The 12,419-nt window shown below is 51.5% G+C and overlaps 1 protein-coding gene across 1 annotated transcript; it reads right to left on the minus strand.

Moving 5' to 3' along the window:
• Positions 1-10,135: 10,135 nt before the first annotated feature.
• Positions 10,136-11,311, minus strand: LOC107524053 (fasciculation and elongation protein zeta-1-like). Its single transcript, XM_087824674.1, is given in 4 exon segments — positions 10,136-10,396; positions 10,398-10,448; positions 10,450-10,780; positions 10,783-11,311. Coding segments are annotated over 4 exon segments (1,170 nt in total). The 3' UTR covers positions 10,136-10,137.
• Between the last annotated feature and the right edge of the window lie 1,108 nt (positions 11,312-12,419).

Below are 12,419 nucleotides of genomic sequence, written 5' to 3' on the forward strand. Positions count from 1 at the left end.
GGACTCAGTCCTCCAAGACATGCACACAGACACACTTCAGACGACAGCTGCAAGTCCAGGTTGTCACCTGTGCTTCTGAGCAATGGACTATAGGTTGGAGGTTCCAAGATCCCCTCCTTGGTTCAATTAATTTGCTAGAACAACTCACGAACTCAAAGAAACATGTTACTTACTAGGTTACCAGTTTGTTATAAAAGGATCTAACTCAGGAGCAGCCAGGTGGAAGAGATGAGGCGGGCACGGCCTGGGGAGGGGCTCCGAGCCCCCGTGCCCTCTCCAGGTGCACCTCTCTCCCCAATCTCCACATGCTCACCACCCAGGAGCTCTCTGAACCCTGTCATTTTGGGTCTTTATGGAGACTTCATCCTATAGACAAGATTGGTGAAGTTATTGGCCATTGGTGATTGCCCTCCATCTCTAACACTTCTCCCTCCCAGGTGGGGGCAGGTAAGACGGAACGTTTTAACCTTCTCATCCCAGGGTGGTTCTACTGGCAGCCAGCCCCCGTCCTTAGGTGAGGCCCAAAGCCACCTCAACAGAGCAAAGACACCTCTTCACTCTCATCATAGGAGGTTCCAAGGGTGTCAGGAGCTCGTGCCAGCAGCAGGAAGAAGACCAATACATATTTCTTACTATAATTCACAATATTGCAGTAACATTTAGAAATATTCAGACAAAACACTTCGAAGAAATGTCTTCTCTCACCCTCAAAACACGTTAGCCATATGTTTTCTTTTCCTTTGGTCTCTGCTGATAATGTTGTGGGGTTCAGCATACGTCACCCCAAGGTGTGCCTCTGTGGTGGGCAGATTGTTTTGAGCTGACAGCAGCTGGAGACTCGAGAAACTTCTGTCCCTTCCTCTAGCTGCCTAGAGAACCTGAATCAGGGGCCTTGCCCATCTGTGATACTTTTAACAATAAAGATAAATTTTAAAAAAGAGAAATGATCAGAGGTGACCTCTTTTGACCCATCTGTGGGGCAGGAAAAACTTTTATTTACTAAGCATCTGCTCTTCTCACCGCCCTGCAATGGTCCCCTTTTTTCTTTGTTACTCCTCGCGGAGGGTATGTTTTCCATTGCTTGTCAGAGAGAGTGAAAGGGAGGGAGGGGCAGGAAAACAAACATTGATGTGAGAGACACAGATCAATCAGTTGTCTCTGGCATGTGCCCCACCAGTGGCAGGTAGGGAACCCATAACCCAGGTATGTGCCCTTGACCGGGAATCAAACCCAGGACCCTTTGGTGCGCAGCCAACGCTCTAACCACAGAGAACACCACCCAGGGCTGCCGTGACCCTTTGAGGCCTCGAGCCCCTCGCCTCCTCCCGTGCTCAGATGTCTTCTACACCCACGTCCCCTTTCTGTCTCTGAACCTCTCCTGCATGTGTGGGCTCTGACTCGCTCATGTATGCGGGGTTCCCGCACATACGCATGTATCAAACTTGGTTATTTTCTCTTGCTAACCTGTCTGGTGTCTATCTGATTATTAGACCAGCCAGAGGAACCTTGAGGGCAGAGAAATGTTTGTTCCTCACCCCCAGGATTAATTCAGGAGGAGTGTTCGGGACCCCTTAGTGCAGGGTGTCTCAGTCTTGTCAGATAACTCGTCCTGTGCCTTGTAGGGTGTCTAGCGGCATCTCTGGCCTCTCTTTATCCACTAGATACCAGTAGTATTCTGCCCACCCCCTCCCTCTACTTGTGACAACCAAAAATATCCCCTGGGGGGCAAAATCACTTTCAGGTGGGAACCGCTGCTCCTGATGGGAAAGGCGGCCTGTAGCCGCTGGGCCTTCCCTTCCTCCCTCCTCACTGGGCGGCCTGCAGACTCCATGGCCCAGTGCTGCGGCTGGCACACTGCCACGCCCTGTCGTTCAGAGCAGCCCCCCGGCTGAATCTGCTTCTCCCCTCCCCTTTGCCATGCCCAGGACAGTCCAAGTGAATTTCCAGCCGTCCCAGTACAACCTCTCAAGAGAAGGGAGGAATGTTTTCTAGTTTTGCATCCCAGCAGAATTGCAACTGGAGCCAGCTGTGCATTTGACATCCTGTTTCTAATTTCCATGCTAGGCTTGGAGGAGGGAACACACACGTGGAGAGCTCTGCACGGTCCAGAGAAAATCACCCGCAGGCTCTGAAGAAGAGGAGGGGCTCCAGGGACTCAGTAGGTGGATCAGGCCGTTCGCTGGGCACGGAAGAGAAGGAGCCTCAGGGTGACCTGCCTGCGGGTTCGGGCTCTTCTATTCCTGGCGCCTCAGCCGAGCTGCCTGAACGGAGCTGCGTTTGGGAAAGGAAAGGTGCCACTACGGGCAGCTACCATGTATGTGCTGTGCTGAGTACTGCACCCAAATAATTCTTGCCCCATACTCCGTTGTGGTGAGAGGTGTTGGCCCAAAAATGTCCAAGCCTGCAGAGAACTTTTCTAAAAATTTGAGCCAAAAAGAGGACACACCTGGAAATAAGAGCTCAGCTGGTGGAGGTTAATGCTTCAGAGAACAACCATTTTGCAGTTTCTTTTATGGATTTGAGATTAAGGAGGAAGTTTAAGGAAGATTCCCTACAGGAAGGAGAAAGCAAGGTTGGGATTAACGAACAATTAACAAGATTATGTTTTCACTCGAAGGTGGTTAAGGCTTATTTCAAAGGCATGTTATCCTAGATGCACAGAAACAATGGGCAGGGCTTGCTTAGAACAAAGATAAACCTTTTACTAAAGAAGTTATGGGCCTGCCCTGGCCGGTGTGGCTCACTTGATTGGAGTGTCATCTTGTACGTCAAAAAGTGGCAGGTTCAATTCCTGGTCAAGGGCACGTAGCTAGGTTGCAGGTTCAACCCCCAGTTGGGGTGTGTGCTGGAGGCAACCGATTGTTTCTCTCCCACATCGATGTTTCTCTCTCTCTCTCTCTCCCCTTTCCTCTCTCTAAAACAAAAATCAGTAAAAATAAAAAAAATTAAAAGAGAAGTTACAGGCCTGAGGTGTGACTACCCCTTGTGACCTGCCCAGTTAGTAATTTATGACCACATCAGCCTGTGAGGTTACTTTCCGTAGAATCCCTTATTTGTCCACACATATATTGTAGATTTAAGGGCTTTGTAAAGTGCTATAAATATCAAAGGTCTAATCAGAGTACCGTCTACCTCGGATATTTATACCTATAACCAACAAACCCCTTGGAGGCAGATCAGCAGGGTGGCTGAGAACCACGTCTCTGAGGCAGCCAGTCTTGACTTCACACCGCAGGTGGGATTGGACAGTGGGCTCTGTGGCGCTGGGCCTGTTCATTGCCTGTCGAGGTCTCAGTGCTGTCACCTGCAGTGTGGAGGAACACAGGCTGTAAACAGAATGTAATTCGATCGAGCTCTTAAAGCTCTGGGAAAGGGCCTGCGAGGGTGTCTTGCTGATACTGTGGCTGGCCGCCTGGATCCTGTCGCCCAGAGGCTCTCCGACTGCCGAGCGGGAGTGGAGCCGAGGGCGGGACGGGACCTGTGAGCGGAGGGGAAGTGCAGCTGCTGGCAGGGACCCTGGGATATTCTGGCTCGGAAGGAAAAGAGTAAGGTTGGGCTTTGCACGTGCTCTGCTGACTGTGACCAGGGAAGGATCTTCCCAGTGGCTCTTCTCAAACTCTTCGTCCGTCACTGCCACCGGGGTGGGTGGGTGCCCATGTCACCCCGAGTGTGCAGTCCGAGAGGCTCCGCTGGATCTTTGGAGCTTTTCGGTCAGGTGAGCCCCTACCCTGCACGCGCACGTGTGCCCCCCCTCAGCTATGGGTTCTCACCCCAGCCAGCCCTGCTGCCTGGCGGTCTTGCCCACCCACTAGAAGAGGCCGAGCCGACAAGGACCAAGGTGGGCGCCGCCGAGAAGCGCCCCAGCCTGGGACGGTGGGGGAGCGCGAGTTCCCGCTGGCAGGCAGCTGGGCTTCCTGCCGGAGCTCTGCATGGCACTTCTGAGGGTCTTTTCCCAGCCTTCCCTTTTTAATGTTATTAGGTTTCCAATCCTTCCTTTTAAATTTGGATTCCCCCGGTTGCCCTCTCCAGGGTGGAACCCTCTCACCCACCTTAAGGTGGGGTTTTCCCAGGAGCAGACGTAGTTTATTTGGGAGAAAGCACAGTGAGGGGGTGGGGAAGTCAGACCTGGAGGGAAGGACAGCACTAGAGAGGGTTACCAGACAAGGTCCTGCTGAGGGCATCTGGGCTCATTCCTCTGGGGAGCTCTGGGAAAGTTACCCAGCTGAGGGTACAGGGCTGGGTGTTGTCCATATTGGTTGAGAGCTGCGTCTTGTTCTGTTTGAGTTGCTGTAACAAAAATACCAAAGAATGGGAGCTTATAAACAATAGGAATTTATTTCTCACAGTCTTGGAGGCTGGGAAGTCTAAGAGCGAGGTGCCAAAAGATCAGCGGCCTGGTGAGAGCCTGCTTCCTGGCCACAGATCACCCCTCCTTCCATGTCTTCACGTGGTGGGTGGAGGCTCTAGGGTGTCTCTTATAGGAGCACTGATCCCATTGGTGAGGGCTCACCCTCAACCTAATCACCTCCCAGTCTCCACCTCTTAGTACCATCGCCTTGGGCTTAGGATTGCAACATATGACTTTGGAGGTGGGGGGAACACAAACATTCAGTCCGCACCATGTTTTCAGAGCATTCACTCTGCCCTGCCATGGAGACCCGTAAGCAGAGCCCCTCAGCACGTGGCAGCTGCCTTCTTGGGTGGAGATGAGTGCTGAGGGGATATGGTAGGGCCCCAATACTGTCTCTCCCCTTCCCACCAATGTTCCTGAACCTCAGGGCGCTAGACACAAACTCAGCATAGTCTGTGTGGGGGCCAGTGCTCCACCTACCTTCCCGGAGGGGAACCGTGATGGAACTGTTGAAATATTGATGGAACTCTAAAAATATGTGGAATCCAAAGGAAATTGGAAGATATCAGTCACAGTTCTGTGTATTTGGTGCCTCTCTAATCATGGCAAATTTTTCATCAGGAGAGAAAATTAAAACAAAGTAAAACCACGAGCACTTCCTCCCAGAACAGGCCCAGAACACATTCCTCTGCCTTCCCAGCCAGCCCTCTCAATGTTAATATTGAAAAATTTAAAGCCTCTCTTTTTTTTGAGGCAGGAAGGGGATGAATGTTGGTCCTCAGGCTTTTCCATAGATAATCTCTCCCTGGGGACAGAAACCAATGGCCCCACTCTGTCAGTGGGGGTGGGGTGAGGTGTCTTGATCCCCCCATCTGAGCGCTGTGTTTTGCTGTCTTTATTACTTGGCAGAGCTCTGATTCTTTGGAGCCTCAGTCTCTTCATCTTTACAGTACTGGTAATAATAGGACCAGCCTCTTGCGGTGATTGCAAAGTTAAACGAGATAATGCAGGCACCCGCTGAGCACAGTGCAGACAAAGAGCTCCCATCTTGGGGGTGGAGGAGCGGGCTTCAACCTTCACTCTTTTCCTTCTTACAGGCTGGTCCCACTCACTGTTGGTTATAGACTCTCCCAGTAGGTCTATTAAACTGTGTGCAAATAAAACCCTGGGGGACCTGCCTGTGGTCCCTGGATGTGCTGGGGTTACAGGGGGGCCCTGAAGGAGCCTGGCTGCACTTTCCCAGAACTCAGGAAGGCAGATAATTCTCCAGGGTCTGGCTTTATCCCCTCACACCCCCAGCTTTAGGGGTCAGTGTCAAAAGTGGAGGAAGGAGAGGCTGTTTCTGCCGGAGGAGGCAGCCACTTCTGCACGCACCACCTCTTCCTGGCATCACACGCAGGGACATTGGCATAGGGGTATATTTTTAAATATACAAACCTGTTCCAGGGCCATACAGGCTGCAACATGTGTGTACAGTGTGTGCAGAAAAGGGCAGGGCTGTGGGCAAAGAAACTACTGAAATTCTCCAAGTATCCAGTGCAAGGGGCTCAGTAAATACTAATGAAGTTGAACTGATCAGAATATTAGCCCAGAAGGCTGTGCATATTGGACCAGACCATTTGGCTGTAGGATCACATTTAAACAGCCAGTAACAGCTCAGGAGCAGGAATTTTAAGCCCCAAATGGAGTCAGGATTCCCTTCCTTTCGGAAGCTGTGATGAGTGAGGGGAGGAGCCTGATCTCAGGCCATGAGTCACAAACATCGGCAGTCAGGAAATCCCATCGCCCCGAGTGTCCAGCACCAGAGGCACTCTGTGTCCCACTCCTGGGACCTGCGGTGGCCCTGCCTACAGCAGCCTCTCGCGGGACCTGGAACTTAGCAGGTTCCCGTTCATTCCTAAGTCCATTTGCTTTGGCCAAGACATCAAAACAGAGGTGCTCGATGTGGTCCCTGTTTGAGTGCAGCACCCATGGGAGACTGATAGGAAGTCTGAGCAGTTCCTAGTCATGAATATTCAGAACAGAGAGAAAAAACAAACTTGATTTGTGGGGTATATAACTGAAGACAAATAAATACTTAAGTAGAATAAGAGAAATGGGGCCCAGGGACTGTGACCACCATTTCACCAAGTGGGCTCCCACGGATGCCCTCGTGACATGGAATCTGCAAGGTCGAGGGCAGGGGCTGTCTGTCTTGCTTAATGCTGTGTTCCCTGTGCCCAGCACACAGCTGGCACCCAGTGGGTGCTCAATGAATACTTGAGTAAACAAAAGAATGCACCAAAGGTTAGAACCTCAGTGTCTTTTCTGTGATGTTTTGTTTGCCATAAATAAGATTTTTGTAACTTTCAGAGTTCAGGGCTACAGTAAGCAGATTTCTAAACATGTCCCCCACCCCCCAGTTTCCATCTGCTGAGTATTCAGACATAAGCCTGGGCGCTGCTGTGAAGAGATGTTACAGATGGAATTAAAGTCTCAAGTCAATTCATCTAATTAAGGAGATTTTCCAGCTGGGCCTGCCCCAGTCAGGTGAGTCTGAAACCGAAGCATTTTCCCTGGCCAGTAGCAGGAGGGAAGTCAGAGAGATCCAGCACACGAAGGATACACACACTGCTGTGGGCTGAGAAGATGCAGGGATCTGTCAGGACCCATAGCAGCCTCTAGGCTGAGACCCACCCTGGGCCTACAGCCCGTGGGAAGTCGAGCCGACTGTGCAACCATAGGAACTGAACTCTGCCTACAATGTGGATGAGCTGGAAGCTGATTCTTCCCTGGAACCTCCAGATAAGAGCCCAGCGTGCTTAACACCGTACTTTGCCCTTGTGAGACCCTCATCAGAGAGTTAATTGAGCCCCTCCTATTTTTGACCTGTTGTAAGATGCTCAGTTTGTGGTGGTTTGTTACACAGCAGTAGAAAACTATTATCAGTGTAAACATAAGGAATCTAGACACCTCTTTTCTGGCCAGCAGTAGAGCATGGTAGTAGGGCCTAGACTTGGACTTGTAGCCACACTGCCTAGATTCAAATCCCAGCTTTGCCACTTTCCAAGTCTGGGCAAATTATTTAATCTCCCTGAGCCTTAGTTTCTTCATCCATAAAATGGAGATAAAAACAGTACCTTCCTTAACAGGTTGTGGTGAGAATCCAATAAGGCAAAATACCTAAAGTGCTAAGAGCAGTGCCTGGCACATCATATATGTTTTATGAACCTGTTATTATTAAAAACGACTTCTAGAATCTCTTCCCAAAGCCCCAGACCTAGGAAAGCTGGGCCTGTAGACCTACCTGAATGGCAATGATCAACTGAGGCTGCCCCCCGTTGCCACTCCCTCCCTGTTTCCTCATATATGGCCCTCTTGGCTCATTCATATTTCCTGCTCGGCCCCATGCAGTTGAGCTTGTAACCTCTGACCCTGGATTGATTAGCTGGAGAGTAGAGCAAAACCTCAATTCCGACCTTCACCTACGAAGGCAAGCCACGAGCTCATTCGTTAGCTGAGTGGATGTAGTCTTCTAATCCCTGCTCAGTTCTTTGGGAGGATTTAGAGGGCTGGCTGGCGTTTGGCTTGAAAGGAAATGTGCAAGGACTCTTGCGGGCCTTTGAACTGAAGATCCCAATGGACAAGAAGTGGCTCATAAGGGCTCTTGAGCATCTAGTCCAGTGAGGGCTGTCATTGCCCCCCTGCTTCATAAAATAAAGGCCGTGCAGCCTGAGAAAGATGCTGTCCATCCCGTGATGCCCCAAAGTCCAAGCCCGTCTACACACGAACCGTGAGTGCCAGCTGCCCGAGGGCCCTCACACCTTTCTTTTCTGGAAGACAGTCGCCCGGAGCCTTGCTAAGGAGCAGAGGAAGATGCGGCTTCAAGCCCAGAGCCCTCCCGGAGAGGAGCCCAGAGCTTTGAGGAGGCCCGATCGAGAGCCACCACGGGGCTGGCGGCAAGCACAGTGCTTCCAGCGGGGGCAGACAGATGGGAGGGGGCGAGCTCTCTTTCGGGTCTGAAGGAGAGCGGAGGGGGGGGGGGGGCACAGGCTCTGCCCGGCCTCTGTGAGGCCATCTCTGGGCTCCATGGGAAATGCCTCACTGCTGTGCTGACTTAGTTTCTCTCTTCCTTAGACTCTACGACCTTTCCAGCTTGTGAAAATGGACTGCTGACCTCAAGTTCTTCAACACCTGGCTTTCATCCTCAATTTGGAGCAAAAGCAGAAGAGTAGGTCAGTTGGCTGCACCCCCCTCCCCTCCTTTGTCTCTCTGCCTCTGTCTCTCTCATCAGACTTGTTCCTAGAACTCCAGCTTGCATGTGGCACAGAAACCTGAGTGTCGTCTTCTTTACTAAACATTAGACATGTGCTTATTCTTCCTGCTCTTTTTTCTTAGGAGCTTTTTTCCCTCCTGGAGCCTTACTATTCAAAGTGAGCCTCTCTGGCCATCAGCGTTAGCATCAGCGAGAGTCTGTTAGCAATGTTGAGTCTCAGCCCTGTTCCAGACCTTCTGAATCGGAAACTGCAGCTGAACAAGATCCTCAGGGACTGTTATGAGCACTGCAGTTTGGGAAGCAGTCTCCGGCCTAGGGATCTCTCTCCCTAGCCCATATGGTCAGACCAAGTCACCCACTGCCTTGGGGGAAAACTCACTATAGAATCAGAAAATAAAGTGGGGAGGGCGCATGCAAATGCCTGAATATTGAGTTTTAAAAAACACTGATTTAAATTTAAGGCAGAAATATTTCCATGTGTATTTATAGAATTTGTTTTTTGCCAGGCAAATTAAAAGACTCCACCCCTAGGGGAGAGAAGGTGAAGAAAACCATGGAGACAAGAGCGCAGCGATACCACAAGGCTCCCTTCCAGTGCCAGGGAGCCGCATGGCAGCCCAGCCAGTGCCCAGCTGCCCTTCTGATGGCCATCTGCTGGGAACACTCATGGACTTGCTGCCAGAGGCCTGTGTGCTGAAGGGCTCAGTTCGTCCTGTGCCCAGAGAACTTGCCTCAGTCCCCATCTGACTACCCAAGACCGCGTGAGCCCCAGGGCCTGGAATGGAGCAGGATCCCTAGGTACCTAGAGAGGTAGTGTGACCGGCAGAACCGCTTCACTAGGACTGGGATGAGACTGTTGTGGGCGGCGGGAATGGCACCGGGTGTCAGACTGGTGGAGTCTGACAGAACCTGGGTTTAGCAACCTCGATACTTAAGTTCTGGCTAGAAAAGGATTCATAGCCAAGACCCAAACTATAAGAGAACATTTATTTATAAAATCACAGAGGTAAAAGAAGGAATTCCTAGAAGAAATGGGCTTAGGAAACAAGTTATAGAGGCAAAGGAAGGGCCCTTGGAGCTTGGGAGTGAGGAAGGTAATGATAATGCACAGTGGGGTGGGGGAGAGAGGGAAAGGCAAGGTATGCTCCAGGGAGGGAGAGTGCACTGGGTCCTCTGTCCTAAGGATTTTTTTTTTTTAAATTAAATGAAGGTTTATTTCAAAATTAGTGTTAAAGTGTAAGCTGTTTTTGAGGGCTGGAGCCAGACTACATGAGTGGTGAGAGCATCGGCCTCCCTCCGACACAGGCGGAGAGAGGCAGCGTTCCCAGCCCTGCCCCTTGTCATGCATCCAGTGATTACTAGGGCCAGAAGCCAAGGACAGCAAAGGACCCGTGCGTTTGCTCAAGTTTAATCCAGGTTAAGCTCTACACATTTAAATACACTTCGGAGGTTACATGGGGTCATGCAGTCCCTCTGATGGAATGACTCTTGCTCAGTGACCTCCGCGGCAAGGCTGCTCCCAAGGGCAGGGTTAGGTAGGGCAGAGCACTTTTAAAATGTAGTCGGTTAGCAAAGTGGGCACCTTGTCATTGTCCCCCTTCATGGCAAAGAGAATGTTCGTCAGCATCGGCAGGTCCTCCACCGACGGAGGGGAGGCTTTCTTCTCGTAGGGGATGGCTGTGTTCAGGAACTGTCTGTCGGTTCCCGAGGAGCCGGAAGTCTGGCGGAGGCTGCCCTGCAGGATGCTGGAGGTGCCTTCCACGCTGAAGCGCTGGAGAGGCACCTGGTTCCTTCTCCATGGGGCTGCTCTGCAGGCTCAGCCCTTTTTCTTTCCGCCTTTTTCATCAGCTCGCGCTGTTCCTTCTGCTTGTTCTGAACCTCAATGAACACCGTAATGAAGGAGTTTTTCACTTCCTTTTCAAATTCCAGCTCATCCCGGCCGGCCAGCTGTTGCACCAGCTCCTCCGAGAAGTCGTGGATGGCACCCTCCACCTGGTCCAGCAGCTCGGTCAGCTCTGACCCAGGCATGTGCCTCAGACCTTCGTAGGACCAGTTGTTGTTGAAGGTCTGGGTCAAGGCCTGCATCTCCTGCAGGAGGACCGAGTCCGCCTGGGAGGAAGTTTCGCCTCCATCTTCCTCTTCCAGAACCTCATCTTCCTCCTCAGGGTCCGGGAGCTCTGCATCATTTCCTCGATCTCCTCAATTACCTGATCTGCTGTGAGTAGAGGCTCCTCATTGATCCCAGAGTCGTGCTCGCTCTTCTCATTTAATTCTTCCTCTTCTTTGTCATGGATCTCGGTGTCAGAGCTGTTGCCATTCAGAGCCTCGATGTTTGGGTCCCTCCAGTCTTCTGAGAGTGAAGGGATGTAATTGTCCGTCAGAGCATCCCAAACCTCTTCATCTTGCAGGGTCCCCTCCTCCTCCTGGATCTGGAACTGGTTCTTCACGTGAGCCAGGTTCTCGGTCTTGGCGTTGTAGTTCCGAAAGCAGACATTGAGCTTCTCGTCAAACTCATTCACAAGGTCCTCCATGGACTTGAAGCTGATTATCTCAGAAGAGAAATTCTCAAGCTCAGAGAGGGAGGGGTCCTCCAGATGGTGGGGAGACGAGCCATAAAAACACTGTGGCTTCTCCTCCCGTTCCTCTGAGCAGCAGGGCCGAAGGTCCTCGAATTCTTCATCCAGACTCACCAGTGGGGCCTCCATTCTTGCACGGCTGCAGCTTTCGGGGTTCGTTCATCTGTGCGGGTCCTGGAGGAGGGAGGCGGGTCCCGGGGTTCAGCGGGACACCTCCATCCACGGCACTGCCGGAGCACGGCGCGGGGCTGCGTGTCCTAAGGATTTTAAGGGTGGAGGTTTTATGGGAGGTCCCAGGGGAAGATCTCAGAATATTCAGCAGCTTTCCAGATGTGTCCTTTCAGGGTCTAGGACTCCACTAATTGATTGATTGGCTCAAGGGTGGGGGTCATTACCCAATGCAACTGGTCCTGAGGTCAGCTGTGCCTGGTTTTGCTGCTTTTCTGGGCCTGGAGCTGAAATACAACTGAGGCCTAAATGTTTTCTCTAGGGAGGAAAGGTCAGGGGGTCCAGACCACATGACCAGTGATAGTCTAGGGGAGGAAAGGTCACCCTGGGGACCCTACAACTGTCCTTTGCTAGGCACCTGGGGAGCTTTCTGCCCTGGTGTCCTCCCATACCTGGCCCATCATCCTTGCTCTGGTCCTGTCTAACTGCTACCACAGGACTAGTACATACAGCTTTCAGTCTCTCACCAGATCGGGGACATCCAACCAACCCACCTACACTTTTGATTTACTTTCCTACTTTCATGGCTCATCATGTAAAGAGAAGGCTCTGAAGCTTCCAACTTCATCCTTCAAAGGAAGTAGAAGTGATGAAGCAGACTTACCGTATAATAGATTGTCAGAGCAGAGAATGATCTCAGTGTTCATACAATATAACCGTCACTTCCACCTTTCCTTCCATCCACCGAACCTTCCTTCCACCCACCCACCCTTCCTTCCACCTATCCACCCTTCCTTCCATCCATTCATCTACCCTTCCTTCTATCCATCCACCCTTCCTTCCACCCACCCACCCTTCCTTCTACCCTTCCTTCCTTCCTTCCTTCCTTCCTTCCTTCCTTCCTTCCTTCCTTCCTTCCACCCGCCCTTCCTTCCACCCACCCTTCCTTCCACCCATCTATCCTTCGTTCCATCCATCCAGATTTCCATTAGTTTGACAAACATTTATGTCTCCCACAGATCATGCAGGGCACAGGGAGATTCGGTACTAGGCAAAAGCAGACACATGC

The sequence above is a fragment of the Miniopterus natalensis genome, chromosome 15 (assembly GCF_054644295.1).
Source record: "Miniopterus natalensis isolate mMinNat1 chromosome 15, mMinNat1.hap1, whole genome shotgun sequence".
Lineage (NCBI taxonomy): Eukaryota > Metazoa > Chordata > Mammalia > Chiroptera > Miniopteridae > Miniopterus > Miniopterus natalensis.